The 24658-nt window shown below is 43.7% G+C and overlaps 1 protein-coding gene and 3 long non-coding RNA genes across 17 annotated transcripts in view; 3 read left to right on the top strand and 1 right to left on the bottom strand.

The window, feature by feature from the left end:
* Positions 1 to 6: 6 nt before the first annotated feature.
* Positions 7 to 24658, bottom strand: part of LOC107263230 (protein grainyhead) — a 42650-nt gene continuing 17998 nt past the window's right edge. For 2 of the 7 annotated variants that reach the window (XM_025080141.1, XM_025080163.1), the window contains 12 exons: positions 15551 to 15964; positions 11434 to 11806; positions 10856 to 11242; positions 9801 to 10054; positions 9086 to 9254; positions 8149 to 8260; positions 7729 to 7823; positions 7487 to 7657; positions 7214 to 7399; positions 6311 to 6781; positions 5208 to 5272; positions 816 to 4400 (listed from right to left, as the gene is read on the bottom strand). In XM_025080141.1, coding sequence (XP_024935909.1) covers positions 4106 to 4400; positions 5208 to 5272; positions 6311 to 6781; positions 7214 to 7399; positions 7487 to 7657; positions 7729 to 7823; positions 8149 to 8260; positions 9086 to 9254; positions 9801 to 10054; positions 10856 to 11242; positions 11434 to 11806; positions 15551 to 15964 — 2992 coding nt within the window. In that variant the 3' untranslated portion in view covers positions 816 to 4105. Of the gene's footprint in view, positions 566 to 815; positions 4401 to 5207; positions 5273 to 6310; positions 6782 to 7213; positions 7400 to 7486; positions 7658 to 7728; positions 7824 to 8148; positions 8261 to 9085; positions 9255 to 9800; positions 10055 to 10855; positions 11243 to 11433; positions 11807 to 15550; positions 15965 to 24658 lie in introns of those variants that run through there. The other 5 variants (XM_025080150.1, XM_025080157.1, XM_015730183.2 and 2 more) reach the window with 5 other exon arrangements.
* Positions 4407 to 6454, top strand: LOC107263328. Of its 5 annotated transcripts, none has more exons than XR_003058325.1 (4): positions 4407 to 4538; positions 5717 to 5859; positions 5934 to 6152; positions 6313 to 6454. It is a non-coding gene; the product is annotated as an uncharacterized LOC107263328 (long non-coding RNA). The 5 variants fall into 5 exon arrangements; XR_001536645.2 differs by having other exon boundaries at positions 4407 to 4583; XR_003058322.1 differs by lacking the exon at positions 4407 to 4538 and adding an exon at positions 4590 to 4983.
* Positions 7816 to 9036, top strand: LOC107263325. Its single transcript, XR_001536644.2, has 3 exons — positions 7816 to 8062; positions 8128 to 8340; positions 8447 to 9036. It is a non-coding gene; the product is annotated as an uncharacterized LOC107263325 (long non-coding RNA).
* On the top strand, positions 20327 to 24641 carry LOC107263322. 4 transcript variants are annotated; one of them, XR_003058320.1, is made up of 8 exons: positions 20327 to 20760; positions 20839 to 21274; positions 21358 to 21406; positions 21494 to 21621; positions 21687 to 21908; positions 22019 to 22173; positions 23400 to 23736; positions 23862 to 24641. It is a non-coding gene; the product is annotated as an uncharacterized LOC107263322 (long non-coding RNA). The 4 variants fall into 4 exon arrangements; XR_001536642.2 differs by adding an exon at positions 23316 to 23334 and having other exon boundaries at positions 20328 to 21274; XR_003058318.1 differs by having other exon boundaries at positions 20327 to 21274; positions 21967 to 22173.

The following is a 24658-nucleotide window of genomic DNA, read 5'->3' as shown; positions in this document are numbered from 1 at the left end:
ATAATACTTGTCATACGGTGCACTGGATTTAATCGAAGTCAAATCAATAAGTTTTTCGACGTCATTGAAATCACTAACATCCGATCCTCTATATACGCATATATATATATATATATATATATATATATATATATATACACACGTAGATACGTAGGTACAGTAGGCAATGGTAAGATCAACAGTAGAGAAGAGATCCAGAGCCCGATCAGCCGAGTAAATAAATCCGGCCGATATATTCGTAACGGCTACATAACGATAATTAATATCCGTAATTCATCCGATTGACGTGTCCTTCGATCTCCCACATCTTCAATCGCAGGCGAATAAACGACTGAACGTCAAGGAGACTATCGCAACATAGTTTACCGCTTGCAATACGCAAAAATTGAAATCCGTGATTTTTTCATTTTTTTCGGATCAAAGATGCTTATGATCTTACGTAAGTCATACGAAGTGTCCGTATGGTATTTATGGTCCATTATCAACGTCCTTAAAATCATTCGTGAGCGCATCCTGCCTCCGTGGGATCGGTTGGCCGGTTCAGAAGCGTCCGCGAAATAAATTCCTATAAATATATTTTTTTGAATTCGCAAGAAAAAAATCATGAAAGATACGACAATGTACATGCGTGAACGACGTGGGATAAAATGAAATCGATTAAAAAATGAAGACAGAGAGGAAAAGTTAGGAAATGATAAAGAAAGAGAGAGAGAGAGAGAGAGAGAGAGAGAGTGGATACAACAATACAAGGATACGCGCGTAGGATCGGATAGGCCTGCAAGTTTATAACGTAACGAGTGTCGATAACAGATTCGTAATGATCAATGGTCGTGTTATACGATCGACAATTGATGATCGATAATGACAATAATGTTAATAATAATAATAATAATATCTAATATCTAATAATGTATTCAGCTTAAACTGATACGTAATGTTAATAATAATTCTTACGGTATTTTATAAAACGTACTAATATAATATTTATTGTTGCAATAAAAATCATAATAATATAATATCACCTCTGGCACAATCTCACGATGGCAAGACGTCGCGACAATCATTCATTATTTCGTATTTTTTCTTTTTCTTTTTTCCATTGTAATAAACTCCTCTCGATCGGTATCGATCATTCGCTCGACTATACATCATATCAACCTATAGGACTATATAGGTATATATATATATATCTTTAATCGCTAAGCCTACGGGTTGTTCAATATAAAAGATCGATCGCGTTCTACAGTGGTTCCTACTGTGCGTAAATGCGTCGGCGTCCCGACGCTTTGTTTAAGTCCGTCGCAACAAGGTAAACGCGTTACCGAGGCGCAGCCGTGCTTATAAAATCAAACCCCGCGTATATAATGATACATGCTCGTCACGCAATGCGCAATGATCCTTCCGCGAAATCATTTTTCGATGACTCAGATAAAGTTTCGCGAATTATCATGGCGAAAAGTCATTGGGACATCGGTACGGTAACGCGTGCGGAAATCGCAGCCACGAGAGTGCGGAATGTATTTTTTTTTTTAAATATAAGATTCAAGAGATCTGGACCTCCCGCGGGACCGTCTCATCTCGCAGGGACTTACGAAGCTTTGATACTAGGACCTAAAAAAAAAAAACATGGCCGAGCTCAACTTTCCTCAACATCCTTTTAATTCGATTTCGAATACGATCGAGCGGTAATCATAATGTCATGGACCAACACGAATAATCATGGGCCTAACGGACCTCTGCTGTGTATATGTATAAAAATAACAATATAGGTAATTACTATGCTCTAGTCAATAGACAATATTATAATATCTATGCTGTCTGTAATAAATGTAACAAAATATAGTATCAATAATAATATGCATTTTACAAGCGTATTTTGATCGTTGCTTTGATATCGGTACGACGTACGTATGATTAAAATAGTGTTTTTTTTTTTTAATGTGATATCTAGTCCTAGCCTAACCTAGCACTAGTATTCTAACAACAAGTAATCGTTATTAAAAGTAACGTATATATCGCAATAACAAGGCAAGGCTCGATACCAGTGACGTCATCGTCTCTCTCTTTGCCACTCTCCCTCGGGAAATAAAAGAATTGATTTCGGAAAGAAATGAAAATATATATTTTTTTTTCCTCGACGTCTCTCTCGTACGTTATCTCTGTCGAAAATCTTGAGAGCCACAGACGTGCACTGGGAACGATAACAAATTATTCATCTCCGTATATTAAATGCCACTTCTCGCATTCGCTCGCTCTTCTCGACATTGATTAATAATCTGAGCATCGATGTCGTGCGTTTTAATCTTTCGATCTGATTTTCTTACAGTTACGGAATAGGTAATGGGGTACGTATAAGAAAAAGGTATGCACGGTGAAGTGACGTTTTACACAATTTTTGTTAACTTAGCCTTAAGACATAGAAAAATTCAGTTCCTCCATTTTCCTTGCTCGCTGGACGAATTCGTATGAACTTTAGTCTTTCGCTTCTGTACGATACACGTGCTACGAAATTGATGGTATGCGAGAGTAATTCGTTGGCGAAGACAGGCAGACGTATATTTTTGATATTGAAGTATCGATTGTGATTGATTAATTTTTTTACACCAGGTATATAGGAATGTGGGAACTTTGAAAAACGGAAGACGATATCGTGCGTCCTTGTGTTTGTTTTAGTAATTGATAGCTATTTATGTATTTACAGGGCGTCGCAAATAAAGTGTAACTCAAATTGATCAAGGAACAATTCAACGTTATTTGGAAATGTGATAACAGGGAGAAAATTAGCGAATTAATCCGAGGAGTGGATTACGTAACTCCAATACATAATTCCGCTTCATGATAATCAATCGTTTAGATTTTTTTTTTTTCATTCACGTATGCGCGATTAAAATGATATGGCAAAAATACGCGGTAATTGAAAATTTAATTATCTTATGCGTTTCGCCTCTTTTTCTTTTCCTTGGAAAACACGCAAATTTAAAAAAAGTTTCCTTCTCGCGCTGAACTTCCTCATTCTGATAGAAATACATTAATAATATTGTCGTGGAGTCTAAAGGCTTAAAATTGTAAATCTCATATACATACGTCATACGTAGACTTAAAATAATGTAGACCTTAAATCAATTTTGATTGATTTAGTTACGTGATCGTGTCCGAGTAATGATAATTCGCTTTAGCTGATTTCCGACAGCCGAGTCGATCGTTCCGAATACGTAATCTAGACGCTTGGTAATGGATATACATATAGTATGGATACCCATTGATAAAGAGCAGTACCAATAAAAATTGGCAATCGAATGAGGCCTAAATTCTATTTATACAAAAAATATATGAATATACGAATTTGCTCACCTGCCTATAGGCCGCTAATGAATCACTGAAGTGAAAATTGCCAATCAATGACCACTAGAGATCCGTAATCACATAAACGAACGCATCTGGAGGAAACTTGGTAAATTAAATTCCAACGAACAAAAAAAAACAAATCCTTATGTCAAATCCGCAAGCGACTCGTCCATTTCTGCGACAACGGATACCGTATGTGAAACTCAGTCGGTTCTTAACCGTAATGATAAAAGCTTTTAATTCTGTATAAGTTTTATACAACCAACCCAATCGTATCAACAAACATCGGCATATCATTCGCCGTCAAGTAACTACAATCACAGGATACGATAATCCTGATTAAATGAAAATTCACGACCCACAACCCACCACGAGACAACGAATAATCGATTCCAGTCACATCCAATTATTCATCGACTGTCATCATGCAGAACACCCATTATTAAGTTCCATGCTTTTACAAGTTTCCACGAGAAAACAGTATATTGGTACGACTCTTTCATGAGAGATCACTCGCGCGCATCATTCCAAATGATCTGACGGATCTTCATGGCAATGATTTTCATCGCGCAAACGGCCAATTAAATTCCAGCGGTTAAAACGACACATAACCCGGGATCCACGGGCGTCAGAATTGGCACGTTATCCTGGAGCGACGATTATTTTTCACACTCCACAGGGTAGTGGGCAGACGCCGCACCCTTTACATATATACAGTCGCGACAAATCGTCACGAATTAAAAACAAAACTGCCTCGCATTCACGTGTTTCCAGTCTCGTGTACGTGCGAGTGGACGTGCGAATGGCTGTGAGCGTGCGCATGCGCCGCAGTTACGGTAAGCGGCGAGGGCGGTAATGGCGTCGGTGAAGACGAAAGTTCGATGAGAGTGACGTCGTAGCCAGCGGATGGCGGATCACCAGGATCCCCAGGATCACCCGGTGATCCTGGATTGGGATTGCGATCGGAATTAACGTGCGAGTGGCTCACCTCCAAAAGGAAGAGATCCTCGTCGACGTAGTAGCGTATCATGTCGTCGTCAATTTTCGCTGTAATTCTGAAACACCAGTGAAAGTTTGTGATATTAATAAAGATTAAAATTGACACAATAATATCAAAATACGAAATCAAAGCTATACGCGGTACTGTATAATAGGGATTATATGATAAATAATAAATAAATAATAATTAAAAGGTACGAGACAAGCTCAGACAGATGTTTTGCTTGCTGAGATTGAAGGTTTGAAGGCTCAATCGACATATTCTGGATCCTAACCTAGAAACGTTCTATGGATGAAGATCGAGATAGAATAATAAAGAGTCAGGCATACGTGACAGTGATGCGTGTCGATGTAACATATGATACGTACAAGTGAAACAGACTGTAGATATACGAATGAGACTGGAGTGCGTGTATAGGCAATAGGAAATAGGCAGTGGATTAGACGTGTGTCATGCGCATGCGCGTGCACGAATTTCTAGCAGTGAAGATACAATTAGTTTATTAGTGTTACGAGTTTAGTCCGATGCGCTGTATATAATGACGAATGCATGAGAAGCGTGGATTGTGGAATGATTATTCACCAAGGGGTAAATGAGTGCGAGCCAGGCCTTTCAGGGTGGAGTTCAGAAATTCACATGTAAGATACGCATGCAAGAGGGCTAACTGGTTTGAACGTGCATTTTGAACTTTTGAAACATTCTTTCTCCGTTTTAAAGTGCAGCCTTGCGTATCACGTTTGAAAGGACGTGTAGTAAAGTGTATCGTGTCTATTTGCCACCAGTAAAGTCAGCCAATGTCACCATTATAGCATGCACTACGCAGGCGCGCATGCAAGTAAAGATGACACTCTACTAAACTTACCCCTTTGTGTTTTTGCGATAGAGGTTATTAATACTCGAGGATGCAATTTTGTACTTTGACTCAATCTGTAAAATAGAAAAAAAGTAGAACATTAGAATTTTGACAGTAGGTTTCTTTCGGTCTTTCGTTAGAGTATGTTGCTCGCAATTGTCGTAAAGAACGCGACGACACAAGTGACGCATCTAAGAAGGCGTCATCGAAAGAGAATTTAATGAGTACCACCAAAAGAAACAAGACGAATAAGAAGAATACGACGAAGACAAGAAAAAGAACAGTAGATATTAGAAAATTTACTTTAAAGTAGTTCTCTTTTTTTCCACTTTTTTCACTTTCTCCACGTATCGGATTCATCGCCAATCAAAAGTCCATATTAATCCGACTCTAATGTCCGTCCGATGTCCAATCGAAATTCGACATCTTACAATTTTTCACAGTCGATTCACTGGACAGGACAATATTAGCTCTCACACACGATAATCGGCATAACATTTAATGCTTTTTTTTTTCAGAGAGGCCATCGGTGCATGGCTATTGGCGTACATTTTTCAATGGGAAACAGGGAAAATTCTGGGCGCATGCGCATTAATATTAATTAGCGAATGAGACAGTGCACGGATATTAATGGTGGTACGGTATGCGTATACATGCATTGGTGGGTGTTTGATACGTCGTAACGATACCTGAATATATATATATATATATACATACATATATTCCCGTATATAGGCATATCCATCTCCGTGTACGTAATACATACATACATACCAAAGATACGTGGAATACGCGAGGAGACATGGCAGAAGGTCGAGAGGGCGGACGGAGTAGGGGGGCATGGTGGAGGTCAAAGGTGGGCGGCAAATGAATGAGGATGAATTGATTAATCGGTTAATCGCTACATGTATATGCGCCACGACTGCTTATGATGCTTACGTGTATCGCTAATAGGTAATTATGTATCGGTAGAGTATCGACATTCTCAGTGTATCTTTGTGTGTATGCAAACATATGAATCCTGAATATGAGTTTACTGGCTGTTCATTATTATTTATTGTGCATATATCGATGGGTCTGATAACTGCGCATGTGTGCATATGGTTTCTTACAGCGTTGAGAAGTCCCTGGACCGACGGTGGCGTCACGTGAAGCGGCGTGTAGACGTCCTCGGATTCCTGGCGAACGTAGAGCATCACGCGCTCCTCGGCGTCGGTGCCGCGCAAATGCTGCTGCTGCATGTGAAGCCTGTTACCGACACCCGAGACAACCGTGCCGGAGCCCAAGTTGCCCTGCTGCACATTCTGGAGTACCGAGCCCTGGAGCTCCTGCACCTGCATCAGCAACGAGTCCTTCTTGTCGTGGAGCGAACTCAGATTGTCGGGCGGAAAATGGTTGTGGAACTTGAGAGCTGGCAGGCTTGGTCTGCCGCACGCGGGATAAGGGCTGCTACCCCCTGCCTTCAATCCTCCACCCTCACCGTTACTGAGGGATGAAGTGTCCGTGTCGCCCCCGCCCCCGCCGCCGCCACCTCCGTAGAATCCCGACAACTCCATCGTTGAGAACTGTCGTGAAAAGAAACACTGGTTGTACATTCGAGAGAGTCTATACATGCGAATCTCTGTGTTTGCAATTATCTTCTTTCTTTTTTATCACTACTTAAGTTTCGAGCACTGATTAAAATTCTCTATGCGGATTGTATATGTGCATATATTTATGCTCGTGCCGAATAATCTGTTCGATTGAAGACAATATATATATTTTTTTTCTAATCTCTCATTGTTATCGCGAGGCCGGAGTTGCGGTTAATGGAGAGTTTTGGCGTTGAGAGCAGGGGATGAATTTGCATAGGGGACGATAAAACATACGAGTTAGTTCCGTTATCATTGTGGCGAAACAGGATCCTTATCGGTGCTGCTCGCTATTGGCAAGTATGGTTCCGTGTGTTAGGGTCGCGTCGGAAGATAACGTAGGCTGTATTAGTGGCGGGGCATTCGTGAAAATACGATCTGTACCTTATCAATGGCGTGTTCGGCGGGCGGCGAAAAGAGCACAGGAGGTTTGTGAAGATCGGCCATTGAATAAAATTCACTGCGTTCCGTGACCGAGTGATAAAGTTCGTCCAGCTTCTTTCTTCCTGTTGCCGTCATTTTTCGTTTGGCCGCTCTTCTCTCCTCGTCGCGCGTCTTCCTCTCCGCACCCTACGTTAAAATTCAAACATACGTATCAACACGTACTAAGCTGTGCGATCGCAGATCATTGCTACTTATACCGATAATAACAATTACCTTATCACAGAAGACCTTTATCTGGCAATAACCTCTATGAGACGGAGGAGTATAAGAGTGAGGATGTGGCGGCGGCTCCTCGTACGTGTCTACTTGAATATGTAAGGGCAAACCCTTTACACCCTTTTGACTTGAGAAATCCGTGCTCAGGCACTGTACCGCCACGTTGATCTATCAAGAGATACACATTTAGTATCGTTTACTGATAAGACCCATTTTTATTATAATTATATCAAACTTACCTTGGCCGAAGATTCTAATGGATTCCAGTAGACGGCTATTGCATTGTGAGCCACTTCCTCGATGCAGCCAACGAGACCTACGCTATTTTTAGTATCTGCAATCAGTCAAAGTTTAACGTAAAAATTTATCCCTTTGAAATATTTATAATAATCAAATATCCATAACGATGTAATTTATTTATAACGTTCAATGGACACCGATGGTTCTCTTACCCGTTTGATAATCTTCTTCTTATCACTAGGTCCGAAGGCTTGCGGAAAAAGTGACGTAACAATATTTACCACAGAATTACGAGGATACCGCTTTTTACAGTCAAGCCAGAAAATATTAACGGTATAATTGCACTGGCAATTTACCCTTATCGTTTCATAATAATATTAACGGCATGAAATTATCAGGATGTAAGAATGGAGACTCACCAGCGTCAAGGATACGTTGCTTAACGGAGTGCTGTCTACCGTGCCAGAATTGCCAAGCCTTTATCTCATCCTCGGGACTCTTCTCCTCCCGGAACATCAGCATTACAACGCTCTGAACAATAGAACACGATACATGGGATAAAGTGCAAGAGGAAAGTCATCAAGAACTGTATAGCCGACACGAGGATGACGGTACAGCTTGAAGAATATATACTATGATATACATATATACACACACACATATATATATATATATATATATATATATATATAATAAATTATGATATTAAATTTTCAGGACCTTTTCGTCCCGAGTGTACCAATGATCTGGCGTATCTGGCGTGCGAGATAGAATGCAAGTGAACTGCAGTATAAGGAGACCGAGAATGCATTTACATACACGCATATATGTGTATATGCACTTGCACGAGATAGATTAAATTTTTAGTGATTCGGGTGAATGGGCGAAGGTCTATATATAGAGATACATAGGCAGACTGTACAGAGTGGGGAGTATTTATATGTGTATTAATAGACCCTAGTGCTTTATCTAATCTGTATAAAGACACGTATATATACCGTTGATTAGAGATCGCAGTTGATGCTGTTGATACAGCCTGTATTTGTAATTATCGAGGAAGTCATATACTCGTCACCGCAAAAATTGCCTTTGCATGAGAATGAATATGGCTAACGGGGTGCGATTAAGTCAATTAATATCCCACCGAGCGAACAAGCGAGTCTTATTCGTATTTTATTCGATTTCAATCTGTATTTCATTTTTGTACAGGAGGTGAGAGGCATTTAACAAAAATCAATGATATCAATCGCGGACCAGTACTCGTAATCAAGAAAGAATACGAATAAGTTATATATTTGATAATTTAACCGGGTGAATCGTCACGGCTCAATCCGACTGATATTTTTTTATATTCACCTTAACTGTCTGCCCCGTCTTGAGCAGAGGCTTGTCGGGATCCGGCACATAGTCCAACGTGATACCATAAAATTGTCCTTTGTTGATATACGTTATTCTGTCGTCCTCGCGTCGCTGCGACGTACTGATGGGCGATTCCAGATGATACTTGAATCCGTACGCCGAGTAGCTTTAAGGAATAGAAATAATAAGAGAGAGATTAATATTAATGCTTCCTGTTTTGGTATGAGGAAAGTCAATGCTATCACGAAAAATTAGGAATACCAAAGACACTTGTATATAGAAACAATGTCTCCTGTGTGGCTATCCGGAGGAAGTACCTATCTACTGTATACACTTGTGATGTATATATATATATATACACAGACACCTTTCCTGCCTAGTTAGCCTATCGCAATCGGTCGCACAGAAAACTTTTAACAATATTGCGTATATCTGTTACGTCGTGCGCTTTCGTATTTTAATTTTTAACGGGACCGTTGGAACTCGGCTGCGATAACTGCCTATGGCGGGTGAACGCCCTGCTCTGATTGCTGCCTAGCATTACGGCTTATGACTTCCACAGTGCGTGCCAATCGCACCGTTTCAATTGCGTAGTTTACATACCTAATTGCCTTTAGCGAGGGTATTAGAAAAATTCTTTGCCACAAAATTTGCCCATACTGTATATTCAGAAACGTTAGGGATAAGTATGTATATAGATATATGTACTCACAGTTTTGGTATTTGTATCTTGTCCGCATCATTTTGTCTACCAAAATCATGCCAGGGTCTGGATCTCGGAGGGTTTGGGTTTGGGTTAGTTGCTCCAGCGGCAACCAGTGTACCTCGTTGCACTTGCGCCTGCGTGTGGCTCTGTTGCAATTGCAGTTGCAATGGCTGATGATGTATCACGGCGCCACTCTCGAGTACGACTGCGGCGCCTGCGGTTGGTCCACCAGGACACAGTTCCGTGTAGTCAAAGGACGACTGGAGAAGAGTAAGCGTGAGATTAAGGATATGTTATTCCTAGAATTTCTCTAATTAGAGGTTTGGATCGAAGTAGCGATAGCTTTATGATACAGTTTGTTAAAAGACTTGTTAATGCATATGAATGTCTTAAGAGAGGTAATTGACAGCTCCCTTGGGAGTACCGGCTAATTGACAGTGTACGATAATACAGCAATTAGTCTTATGTATGGTCCATTTGGATGCTGTCTTTTATTTCGCGAGATCGTTGCGACCCGCGCTGACGTCCTTGCGCATGCATTCCTGGCCGATGCCGAGAGAAGAATAATAGGGAAGTGGAATGGACCGAGACGAAAGAAGAAGAGGAAGTGAACGGATAGAAGAAGGTCTGCGGTCTCGTAAAATTCGACCGCATATACTTCACACGCGCCCTAATGTTGCTGGTTTAATAAGTGGTTGGCCGAAGGTCTCTTGTATTTTATGTCTTCATATAGTCAGTGGCTCGCAACGCACTTCACGGTGAACATCGGTAACTATCGGTTAGCACGAATCGAAGCGTCACTGACTTTTTATGGAGACTTAATGGCTATTGGCGTTCGGCGAGAAGATAGAAGATAGAAGAAGGTCAGCATTCTGCATAGCAACGCGTCCAGGAATAGAAGCGAAATAAAATGATACTTTTTACCCAGGAAGATCAGCCACGATATTAATTCATCGTCTTGAGGCTAACCACCAGTCTTATTAAATTCCGCATGAAAAGACGCCCGGTGCTGTATACCAAATTGTGGAGCAATCGGGTCGGGAAAAGATTTTCCTACTGACCTGATGAAGAGCCGTGGGTGGATGATGATCTTGTCTCGGGGTGACAGCATCGGCACCGATACCGGAATCAGGGCTGGGAAGATCAACGGTCAACACTTTGCTGCTGCTCGAGGAGGAGCGAATCGCGTGTGTCGTAGCATAAGAGCTCGGTACAACCTCGTACCTCGTGTACGAAGCGGTTGTCGTGGACAACGAGGATGAGCTGGATGATGCTAAAGGTGGAAGCGCATCGCCAGTGACGTAGACCGCAGTGGCCTCCTGATGAAGTGCCGTCGGATTGGCTGCATTTCCCGTAGGGTTGCCCGAGGTCGAGGTGTAAGCTGCAGACTGCAATCGCGGACTGCAGGATGAGTAAGGATCGTACGGACTGCCGTATTGCTGCTGCACCTGGCAAGGATAAGATTAATCGTTGGCGCATATGAATTTTCCATCGGTCAGCACCACGGTACCACGTAGGCGAGAGTTCTAGCGTCCAAGGCCAAGGTCGAGGGACCATGATAAATCCTGATTAAAGTAGGCAGCGAATGACCGGACGCTGTACCCCAGGGTCTCTTCCTCCTGGTGGCCCTAGACCTTACCTGTAACTGATGCTGGTGATGGTGGTACATCCCTGGCGGCGTCGGACTCTCAGGTTGGGCCATTTTGTGCCGCTTGTTCGACTGCTGACCCCCGCGGGACGAGCTGAGGTCTTCGGGTTCCCTCTTGACCCCGGCAATCCCGCCGCTGGACGTTCCGTCGTGGCGCAACGATTGCGGACTCAACGGAAGCGGAAGACCACCCTGAAGGCTCTGGCCAGGACTGTGGGATTGTTGGTTGTACTGATGAAGGAAGTGGTGGAGCTCCCCTCCTCCGCCGCCGTTGCCCTCGCCTCCTTCCATCCTATTCGCCGAACCAGGACCCGGCCCTGGGCCAGGCGCCTCCTGCACCAGCAGCTTCTGGCCCATTACACCCCTTCAACATTCCACGTAAATTTCCTTTATTCGCCATTCACACTCTTACCAGCTGATCGCTTTCGATCGACTTCATAGCCTGCCTGCCTGCCTGCCTGCCTGCCTGAATACCTCGGAGCCTATGAGACTCCTAAGGATGCGTATCAAATTCATCCTGTCGACGAGCTTCACGACCCTTCTTAACTTCTACGACATTCCCCAAAGGCACGACACGTTAATTCCCTTATTATCCGTCGAATAAGATACCTCCGTCAGGTAAGGATAATTTTCAGATAACGAAATGAAACTCGAAGGTCCGTTGCATCAATTAAAAAAAAAAAAAATTGTCAAATTAATTAAAATAATACCAAGGAATATAATACCGTCTGAAAAATAATTTGCGGTTCTCCTCAAGGGTTGGGAAATAACACAATAAATCGTCACCGTTACTTCTTTTTTTTTTTTTAATAATTTCTCAACAGCCAAGGAATATGATACGTGCACCTCCCCATTGATATTCAAGTCGTAAAAGTGCATGTCGCCAATAAACTTGTTCCTGGTCTCGTAGCCCGGGCCATGAGATCCTCGCGTCTCCCTGCATCCATACAGCGAGAAATCGACGCGCAGCGTCTCTCGGTATTATGTGAAGTAGTTAACATGTTATATTTAGCATGATAATACGTATCCACAAAGCAGGGACCCTTATAAACTGCCAACGCTTTCGGTATATGTGATCTTTTTCATTCTTCTCTCTAGCTAGCGGGTCTTCGCACTGGCTGCAAGCACTGCAGTGTGGTACCTACCTACGGTCAGATGCTCCCATACAATGGGCCTTTTTTTCACTTGATACCTGATCTCTTTCGTCTCCTCCGTGTCTATGCGTACTTCTGCGTAGGTATGCGTAGGCACGTAGCTGCAGGTAAGGGAAACGCGAATACACTCGACAACCATCACGAAGAATGGATCCGAGTACGTGTACGTTGGAATAGTAATAGATGCTGTCATAACCCGAAGCTATGGGCCACCCTATGAATTCGGCTTAAATGAAATGGATCCATACGTATAAACGCTATACGGCCAAATGGGTAATGCAATGCTAATCCGCGAGACGGTATGATTTTGCACTAAGGCCTATTCACGATCTGGCTATACCCAGCTGAACCGAATTATTCTTCCCTTTTACGAGTATTTATATAGAGGCAAGCTCGCATGGAAAATTTAATTAAAATCATGCCGATATCAATGCGCCAACGATTTATGAACTGTGATCCCGGTTTTACAGTGGTCCGCTTTGGGTATTGGCGGGAAATTTGAAATTTTTTTAACCAGACCTCGTAAGTCTCCGCGGTATCTGTTACGGTGAATAACCTAAAGATACATGTTTGTCTATTCAAGCTCGAGTCGTCGTTGAACTTATCAGTGAAGTATGGGCCCCGGACTGGAACAACCTGTAGCAACTGTACAAATCCTCGAGTAATATATTGGCGACAAGTAGGAAGTATGTGGCCGCGTGGAGCGCGGGGGCACATCGGGGTCAAGAGAAGGGTCAGGCACACGTACTCTGCGTGAAACGTACAGCACACAGGCGAGTCCTAAAACCTGCAGTCGGGTATTGCGGTACGCAGCGCGTCTCTAGCTCGGAACCGGAATCGGCATTTCTCAAACCGGAAATCAGGCGGATCGTGTTTTGTAAGTTAGGGGGGTTATATAGCACGCGCCATAACGAAACTCGAAATACAGGTCTTACTAAGTGGCGCTGCGGCCACCATGGCTCGGACCGTTTCTTTAATTATTCTTCTGACTTCTCTCTCTCTCTCTCTCTCTCTCTCTCTCTCTCTCTCTCTCTCTCTCTCTCTCTCTCTCTCATCCACATATCTCTCTCTCGTACCACTCATATCCGAATCCTCAGTGTTCCTGATTCCTATTCTACGCTCCGTACCTTTTTGTTCCTCTTCTTACCGAGTTATGTACCTAAGCACCTGTGTAACACGTGCTTCTATCCGCGGGTGTACCAAAACGCACGTATCTACCACGAACGCGGTATGTGTCGAGCGTGCGTAACGAGCGTGGCCCCGGCGACTTCTGTGACCCTCCTTGCGGCTGGTTCTCTCGTTCCTGGAGAAACGGGAACTGAACCCTGCCGTTGTCACCGACTCGTAATAATATTACAATCGTAAATTTAAATAAACGAGAACGTGCTCCACGTACTACGTGTCGAGCATAACATGAGACATCAGCGAATGAGGTTCCTAGGCTTCGGGCCAGCCTTTCAGGTTTCAGGCCGTTTCGTTTTACGATGTGACACGGTCCGTCGCGGGGTGAAAGGTTACAGGAGTAGATAGCGCGCACGGTCATCTACCTAAGTAGATCTCCGCGTAACGATAACCGTGAAACGAAATAATAAGAATGTTGCAGCTCTGGTTGCTAGCTCGCCTTTTAATGTCGCTTCTTATTTCTTTTCTTTTCTTTTCTTTATCTTCTCGTACACTTGCAGTCAGCGCCATTATAACTTCGTCGTTTCACTCTGACTCATACGAAAGGACGTTTATTCGCGCGATGAATATGCCACGCTTTTGCGTCACTATCGTGCTCGTTAAAAACGTGTGTGTTAACTGCCCTCTGGTGTCAGCAGCCACGAACGACACTGCCTTTAGGACGTATCTTCATGGCGCTTCATTCTTTCGTACTGACGGCATCGTAGGGTCGTCCATTTTGTCTTAAGGTTACGTCGAGCCGTTCACTATTTTATTACGCAACCATCTCCCGACCGTTATACAGCTGCACTCTGTACCGGCGATTAACTTCGATGCCAGGACGATCTTTAACGTTTGTCAATTGGTAGAAAGAAAATAACGTCTCCATAGGAGGAAATGCCGAACGTATAAGAGGATCATAACTTTCGTGTGCGCATGCGCGCCAACGGTAAAGTTCTATCGCGAAACGTGGACGCGCCGCGCCGTCTAGTGGATATCCGTCGTGCGTAGAATAGTGGATAGGTTAGATTAACAGGGAATTGACCAGTGAGAATTGTCGGTGTGTCTGCGCTTTACCGTTTCTCCTGTATTTTTTATCGCTGTTCCACGTGGCACATGTAAACTTTTAGGTTAGGCAGTCCCTGTCGGAATAGATAGGCAGACGAGGAACAATGAAAATTGGATTAAAATCATGTTCTCGGATGAGTGCGCGCCTCGGGTATACGTGTATCCACCTATGGGCGGGAGTTTTAACGATCCGTCGTGGTACAAATTGTCGAGATCGTATCTGTATGAGATGCTGGGGAAGATAGCGCGGCTTCTCTCCCATGCCGATGTAACAGAAACTACCGCGTAGCCAAGGCGATCTTTCAAATTCGTACGTTGATGATTCTCAACAGTAAATTACAAAATATGCTAAGCGGCTGATATAAATCAAAAAGTGGGACTGCACCGATGTTAGGGGTAACCCGGGTAAGTGTGTACCTCTACCCGAGAGGTTATACAGGGGAGTGCTTGGGGTTCGTGGATGGAGGGCAAAATAAGAAGCCCAGATGAAATTAGGGTGAGTTTTCAAGCTTCCCAGCGAAGCGAGCTCAAGACCCACGGGAGTTTGTAAACCGAGCAAATGGACCGGAAGTGATCTCGCGAAACATAAATACAAGTAAAATTTATTCCCGTGTAATCGTCTTCCTCTCTGATCTGTATTTTCGGGGGAGGGGGGAGTATATATCTAAGTAAAAAAAAATAACAGGAAACGCTCACGTTTCCTTTAGTCATTTCTACGGACTTACGTGGACCAGAGTTCGTGAGTAGGCGGCAGCTTGACATCCGCCGTCTTTTCTGGTAATTTATAATATTCATAAACGTAGGAGGCTGCCGGATCATCGCTGTGTCCGGACACGGCGGGAACCTGATGCTGCTGCTGTAGATTCAACATTGCCGCCGTAGCAACCGACAAGGGATGCTCGCAGTACGCCCTCCAGTCACCCTCCATGCCCTGCACCTGCACCTGCACGGCAGCAACCCTCTTATGGACCTCAGGGTCCGCAGCTTCGCCCTGTACCGCCGCGTTCTGCAGCGACTGCGCCTCTTCGGCCCCCAGCTCCTCTTCGTCCTCTGTCTCTCGCGTGCCCGCCACGGCCCCGTAGCCCTGTTGTCCCTCCTCGTCGACCCCACCTGAATTCTCCTCGGTGCGACTTCGCCGTCTGTAAGATTAAAAAATCAAGGTATATCGTTAAAACGATCTGGACCATTGCGAGCGAGTCGATTGATGACATCCCAAGCTCCGACCTTGGTCCGTGACGATAGTGGAAATGTTTCAGGGTTGCCCAAAGGCGCGTCGACTCTACTAAAATTAACATTCGAACGCGACACGTGGCAGTGACGACATAATGAAGTCCGCGTATGCAAAACAGGTCCAGCGGACCAATTGACCTTTGACATTTGACGATACCCTAACGCGCTAAAACTAACGTGTCCCAATAGTCGCGAGAAAATTCTTACCGAGGAGAAAAAAATCTCGATGATCCTAATGACATTCATGAGATCAGGATCGGATACCGACGTCGAATCCTTGTACAAACAGTAGGTTGGCAATGCTGCCAAGGGATGCTGCGTACAAGGAGGCCGGATGGGAGCAGATGGGAACGATGCAGTTGCACGCAACTACGCCAGAAGATTAATTATTATAGACCCTACCTTTTGCCCAGAGTCATCAATTTATACTGTTCTCTCGTCTACTGGCGCATCCCAATTCCAATCCCGATCCCGATCCAGGCCGTTCGTGGAATAAAGGCTTATCCTCTAATTTATGCATGTCGAATCAATCTCCCTCTCTCCGGGTCTACCTGCACCTGGACAACCGTTGCCTGAGAGTTCTTCACCCCGATAATGAGCGAGGAGTTGTCCTGTGCAAATATTTTTCTCTCCGTATGTTTGCATAGGTCCAATCCTATATGTATTATTATGTGGAACTCGGTACCGAAATTGCTCCGTGTCTCTATGCATATTTTCTCTTTCTTTTTTTCCTCCACGCTAGACCGAGTCATTTGTTAAAGACGATCGCAATCGCGGGTGCTAAACGCACTGCAAATACCATCCAGGTCTCTCTCTTCGGGATCGTTCCTTTGGTCCCATCCGGTTCTGTACGTCACTCCCGAGCGGAGGACTGGCATCCGACTTTTTTGCCAGGGGGTTGGCTATACATTTTTCAAAACGCTAAAAAGTTATTGCGCTCCGAGGCATTCCGAGAGTCCCGAAGGAGGGGCGAGAGGGGTAGGATGAAAAAGCCTCGTGCTTCAGATAAATTCGAAGAGACAATCGACACGTGAATTGCAGGATAATGCGAACTATGTATATACATATATATACCTCGTAACTATATATATACATATAACCAGTGGATTATATGTCAGTCCATGTAACCGAGTAGTGGCATTCAAGTAAGAGAATTCGTATCGAAAATACTTTGGGACAGGAAAGGAACAGTAGATACATATGCAAATACACAGGGTAAGGCCCCCCTCGTGTTCCGAGACTTCACCTGCGCATCCGGTTCTCCTATGGATCTTTAATTTCATCCTATTCGTGCCCACCGAGACAACAATTCGGTCAGTATGCAGAAGCGTTTCAGCCGTGTAGGGGGGTCCCGCGAAGAAGAGGAATCCGAATGAGCTGTCAGGTTAAGGATAAAAATGAGAAGACGGTACAAGTTGAAATGCACGTTCCGTTATTGCCGTCGGAGTAACCGCATTCCCTTGGCTAAAATTTCTTGGTGAATTTTTTCATTAAAATCCACCGATCGTATGCGGGACCATAGACGTTACCGTCTATCCGTCATACCTTCTGACACTGTCCCCGCGTGCCCCACCAGGTACCTTCTCAGTACCCCACGTATAAACTACGTATATCCATGGGTAGCAAAGCTCGGAGTCTCAGGTAGCCACTATAGGGGATAAGAGCACTTCTGTCCTATGCTAATGTACCTCGGGCGTCAAAGTGCCAAAGAAAAATAGTCGAAGAACCTGGCTAACAGATTCACTCGCGTGAACTCTGCTTCGTGTCTAGTTTCCTGTCACGCTACGTGGATCCATCGTATACCCACCGCAAGACCACTACGATAATCGATCCTATCGGACGTGCTGGTAGCAGTTGCAACCTACCTCAATGCCTCCTCCTCTTAGTCAGTCGGAGTGCATATGGAGAGAAGACACTTAATATTCTGTGGGAGTGTTGTCCACGCGACCATAGGAACCACCCTGAAGCTGGTCCCTCCCCGCGTCTCCCCAGGCACGCATTTCAATAGAGCCAGCACTGGTCCTGCGACTTTGTTAGCTCCAGGACTGGTTCGACTTATACGCGTGTGGTGGCAATGCGAATTGACTCGTAAGAATTTGACAGGGCGATTGGGATCCGTCTAACGAGGATACACTTCCGGCCAGGGTGGTTCGTGAGAAAGCTATCAGTGACAAGGATAGGACGCTGTACGATATGGTCCACGTGAGATACTTCATCTAGGAAATGGTCCGATATCTGGTACTTTTTTTTTTTACCCGGATGGAGAGCAAGTCTTCGATCTACGGATGTATCACGGCATCGACCTATATGCTGGATAGACATATGGCAGCGGAGAAGCTAGGCAGTAATATATTCTTCGAGGACATTGGACACGCTTGTAAAAATATAACCGGGCCAACGGCCAGTGGGGTGACCGAGTGACTTTGATGGATCGAAGCCTCCGTCAACCCCTCCTTTCTGGACCTTTTTTTTTTAATCGAACCACTGGGCTCATATTTGTTTTATTTTTCGACAGATAATTCTCTGTTCGACAGGTTACTCTCTCACGGTCTTCTGTATACTCGTACGGGTATGCGTGGTTGGTACACCTGGAACGGAATCGTTCTCGGGTGTAAATCCTTCGGGAACTACTTGCAGTCGTGCGAGTCTCGAATATCGACGGGATCTAAAGTCTCAATTTGCATAGGGCCACCCTGATACACTGGGAGACCGTAGTGTATTCCAATTCGATGTATACGATTTCAGGATCCTCGAGGAAAAATTAATTTCTGTGAACCTGCTTTCAGTTTGCATCTGCATAATAATATGTATACAAGCTGCATCTTAAAGTACGTTGGGGATAGCCGACCTATACCAACAGTGAAGAATTTGCCAGGGATCAATCGACAGTACGTACTATACGTGTTTGTCCAGTGCGAACCGGTCTTTTTCAAAGTGAAACGGCAGTCCAGACCGGATTTCGAATATCCGGAAATCTCACTAGACTCCCCAGGATCGCCGTTAAATCGTCTACGTATTTCCATTGCGAGTATACCAGAGCTAGATATCGATTGGGTTATGTAAATATTGAAAATATTACGTAACAACCGAATAGCAGGTAAGAACTTAAAAAGAAAAACGGTCTTTCACCCTGTCGAATCCCGACTGCTGCATCGTCTCCGAATTGCCAGTCCATGACGGACCCACAATGCACTACGCCAGTTCTCGATGTAAAGCTGAACGCACTCTATCTACAGATAGCAACACGCCTACCTGGCATGACGGCGATAGGATAAGCGAGACTAGGACTTCCTACAAGGCTTTAAAGTTACCAACAGGACGAAGACAATTAACATAACCTATATCGCATGAAAATATGATAACGTCGAACCGTTACGTACAAGTGAACGTAATGGCTATTGATTGTGACGTTCATAGATGGCACTGGCGTACGTTCCCATGTTCACGTGACACTTGGCGAAAGTCGATAGAGCAAATTGCTTCTGCTAAAGTCAAAGGGATAATTTAGTTAATCGGTACGAGCAAGTAAGTTCGTGAGTAAATTTGAAATTTTCAAACGCGTGTTACGTCATTGTACTGCCAATAATAACTAACCGTAGCAATACCTCGTGTTACTTTCAAGTGACTCCTCTGTGTTGCTACCCTTGCCAATGACTTCCTGGACCTCCCGTACAGGCGTGCGCCAGAATAATGGCAAGTCGATCCTACGGGAGCCGGGGAACCCCCCGTGGCGCAGAGTCAAAACGTGCGAGGTGCTGGACCGAGGAAGGGATAAGGGATGCTGGCTGGTTGGTACCTAATAGCAATATGAAATATTCCCGTCACCTTGCTACTATACGCATATACTGTGAGTAACTCTATATTATTATCCTTTTTCACACCTCCCTGCACCTCTATGCCATGAAAACCTTGGTACAATAAACAAAACGTCATTGTCTCATTGTACCCACGAGCCACCCCACGAGTGGCTCTTGTTAACATAACCTCTTATGCACTGCGTAAAAATTCACACAAGTTACTTTCCTCCTGAGCTCTTACGAATAATTACGTGCACACCTTAATTAGCAAACAGCCACTCGTACCAATTGATCGATTAATCGATCCGTTAATAACGTGAATTTTAGGCAGCATCGCGCCATGATAAATATTTGTATAATTAGGTGTACCGTTATTGGCTGTCTATATATTTACGATACGACGAAATATCTTTAATTTAATAAATATCCAGTCGAATATAACAAAATTAAGGAAGACACTTACGCCTCGGAAGTCTCCTCTAAATTATCGTTCCAAATGTGTATACGAAATGAGCGGCGCTATCAAATAATTCAATGAACTGGCTCATTACGGGGCTACGGGGATAAGAAGACATGTAAGAAGTCTGAAAAAAAGTGTGGATACACTCTTGCTTGGTTACGCACGCCCGGAGATTATTCGATGCGTGACATTGCTCGTTTAAAGCGTCGAGCGAAACGACTCGGTATATATCTGACTGTATAGCAAGACAGAATAGATCGTTTGTGAGGCTAAACAGAATAAGAAGCGTGCCCCGTTCTCGTAGTGACGTTTTTATCATTAGAACCGACGCGAGCGCCACCGTCGTCGAGCGGGAGAAGCACGTGCCGTAAAATCAACAGACCGGCCGTTACGCTCGCGATAAGACACGGAACGCGTCACGGCTACTTGCCGATTAATAATTAACAAGGTACTGCGTCCATTGTGCAATTATTATTCCACTGTTAAATGCGTGTATCTGCATACCAATCTCCCGTCGAGTTATTAGTTTCTACGATGGTGACAACTCGGTGTTTTCTAACACGCTCGCCAAATCTACACAGGATCTAACAAGATCGGCCATCTTGAAACGCGTGCCGTCCTAGCTAGATATCATTTCTCCAAGGAATCGAATCACCATGTAATTTCGCATTACATAAATTCGTCACTCGCAGACGGTACTGGATTAGAAGGTGGAACATCGTGTAGTGTATGGAAGAACGTCTCTCTCTCTCTCATTCTCTCTCTGTGTCTGGCGTACTGCGAGAATACGAAACAGCCAGCAACAACCGGAGAGCAACGAGCGACAGGCAGCACGTGCGCGGCAACAGGAGGATGGTAAATGGTAAATGGGAAATTGTAAATGGTAGGCCACTAGTGCTCTGAACGTGAATGAATGGAACCTGCTTCGCCACTTGCATACCCATTATAGGAGCTCACTGTGTGTACGTATATATATATAGTGGTTATGTATATACCTACGAGCGTACAATACGCCGATCTGTGTTTATCTATCTATCATCTATAGGCAGATGTAGTACGAGTTTGTGGACAGGTTTTGGTAAATATATCTATTGGTAAGCCTGTGGCATTACGTGTCTGTATTACTGTGAAATCAAACTCCTAAGCTCAGATCCTCGTTATTGCTCTGTATTCTGTTATAGGTCCTATGTACGTGCGTATTGTTTTTATTGACTGTACGAACAGCCCGGCACGAGAGTGATACGAGATATATTTTTATACGATCAAAGGACCGGATAGATCCGGTGATTTTGAATTATGCTAACGCCAGGTAAGTGGAACTGAATTAACTTTTTAGCCGTATGTCATTGGAAACTTTTTGACATGTTTTTTTAGGACCTCGATCAAACGTTCGTCACGAGTAATGTCTAGGAGCGTCAAAAGACTGCGGTATTGGGTAATCGTGTGTTGTACGATTTTAATTGCACCTCTTACGCGGCGGACCGATGGATTATAAATTAGCGTCAGCGACGGACGAGAAAGGTCGATAAGCTCGTTAACTTTCGATGAGAACGCGGCACACGAAATATTATTATACATGGTTCACCTCCCAATAAGGTACCGTAGTTTGCGCATATGTAGTATAGCCTGGTATATCCTTCTGCTGTCGTTACAGATTGAAACGTTAATACCAGTAGGTAATGGATTCTGGTCGGTGATATTTTCAGAGAGAGAATTCACGTGTCAACTTATAGACATCTTGGGCATGTATATCTCAGACGCGTGATAAGGCTTCACGCGGAACTTCGGCGCTATACGAAGAAACCAGTTTGAATTCACTGAGCCATTATGAACTCGGCTTGAATCACCTCTCGGCTAATCGGTACGTATAGCGACCTTCCATTAGTTCGATTTTACGCATAATTCAATGTCTTACGGACTCGGTCTCCAATGACTCCCGGCTACGCCGTCGTTTACCTGGCGAAATAACGCGACGTCCTCGTAAACCTTATAACTCTACGAAGTACGAAGAATAACGTAGGAGCCATTCTTTTTTTTGTTTTCATGAAGTCGTCTCTCGACAAATCATTGCTCGTTAACTTCCTGGATATATTTTTCTCATATAGCTAAATATCAATTTCTGTGCATACCCACTTATCCTCTCTATCTTTCTCTCTTATCCTCACTCGATTATAACGGTCCTGCAGGTTTAATCTTTCATCCTCGTTGATATATAGGAAGGACCAGTCAGGATTTCTTGTACAGTACTGGACACCTATCTAACAATTTTTACCCGAGTACATGGAACGAGCCTGTGAGCATTGAAATTTTATCCATGTAAAATACCTTGATAATCACGGATATTATGCTGGGATAAAATACTCAAGAAATTAATTAAGCACCTGATTGCTTTGGTAATTTGCGTTCATAAACATTGGATTTTTATTTTATATCGAACGAACAAAAATTCTTATTTTCGCTCGCGACCCGCCTTACAGAATATTATCACGCGGTACTGTACATTCCAATAGGATTCAAATATTCCCGGCAGAAATTTATTTTTTATTTTTTAGTACTTCAGTCCCGTACCACACCTCGAGTCAGCGCGTCTAAGCGCTTGTAAGGACTAAAGTAGCGAGTGTGTCTAACAATGCACAACGGGTGTGCATTTACTTCTATTTCGCTCTGACCCCTCTTTCCCGCGTTATACCATTGCCCAAGAATAGACCAGCCATTATTGCCATTGTCGCTCTAACAAGAGAGGAACGTCAATGGCGACAAAGTTCGCCACACGGATATTCCGCGAATTAAGTTAACGATCGTACTATTAAGTCGATCGGATTGCCAGTGAGATTTATAACAAAAGATTCTACCAACATCGTTACCCGCGTACCTATATGTACATGTTACATGTAAGTTCAAGCTGGGATTCAAAGTATGCTGAGACCTTTCGCGCGTTATACATTTACGTAACCATGAGCTACGGGGATAGCGCGATTTTCAAATCCAAAATTTTTTTTTCAGATATCGACTTTACGTTCTCGTAAGAATTCTTTTATATTTTATTCTTCATTTTTTACTTATACTTTTCATCATTTTAATCTTTAGAGTTCATTCGGCACGCACTGTGTCTACACCTTGGACATTTAGGTAGAATGGATTTTAAGGGTCACCCTGTATGGACAGTGGACCCTATGGGGTTCGTATGGGTCTTACACGGTCGGGATATGACCACGGGAAATGTCCGGTCTGTAGACCATCGGCGGTCACCCATCCTAAGGGTCATCCTTGGCTCTCACTTAGCATAAAAGGGGTAACTAGCAAATGCCCAATGCGTAAACCATAATGGAACGAATGTCCCATGGATATAATTAGGGCTGCTCATGGGAAATTCGAACCCCATCGGCTAGACTCGCCACGCAGACTACGAGATTGACTACTACAGGTCTGTATAATAGATCGCAAAGAATATATATGTATATATACTAACGTTAATAGTTGCTCAGTTGTTTTCGAAGATGCGAACTCCGTACAAGAATTTTAAATGACATTCTACAATTTTTCTTTTAGTTCCACGTCTTCACTTATCCCACCTAATTAACATGCCACTGACAACGGCCATTCGATTGTCCAAGTTACTACCTGATCGTGATCAGGATTGGTCCTCCGTAAACGAGGCTGAGTTTACCAATAAATGGAAAAAGATTTGAGATTCGAGAAGCCTTCGCCATAGGGTGACCCATGACGCTTTACACCAATAGCCTTACAGACGGCAGGAGCCAAGTGCGTAAAGGTCCTATCGAAGAGACACGTGGTGGACTTTTATAGTTATACCGGGAGGCGAAGAAAAAAACATTTAAAATCGACTCTAAGGAGTCGAGGAATTCCCATTCATGGCTTCGTTAGAATTATGGAGCTTTCCGTTTTATCGATTACATGAAATTTCACGTTCGTCACGAGTACCTTGACGCTATTGAGAATAGCCGTAACGAGTGACGAGGAAGACATAAATAATTTTCAAAATTAACCTTATCACGGTAAAGCACCGTATCACAGGGATACGAACGATTTCCTCAAAAATACCAGAACGTCTTTAAGCGATCGAAACGAAATAGCCGAAGAATCATGGTCTTGATTGGTTTCCTCGAAATATGCAAAGTGCTCGTAAGCCGTTTACGGTTAAACGGCCGATTCCGAAGATTTGCCATACCGATATGTGAGCCTTCGTTATTGCCGTGCGTTCGCGACGGGAAGTCAATTAATTTACGAATAAACGTCGATTAAACTCCGTGGTCGGAGTATGCCATGTATAAAGCATATATATCAATTAATATGATAATTAATCCAATACGCATACGTCCCTTAAT

The sequence above is a fragment of the Cephus cinctus genome, unplaced genomic scaffold (genome assembly GCF_000341935.2).
Source record: "Cephus cinctus unplaced genomic scaffold, Ccin1 Ccin1_scaffold0013, whole genome shotgun sequence".
Classification (NCBI taxonomy): domain Eukaryota; kingdom Metazoa; phylum Arthropoda; class Insecta; order Hymenoptera; family Cephidae; genus Cephus; species Cephus cinctus.
Note: the sequence above shows the minus strand (reverse complement) of the source record. Positions and strands in the feature narration are given on the sequence as shown.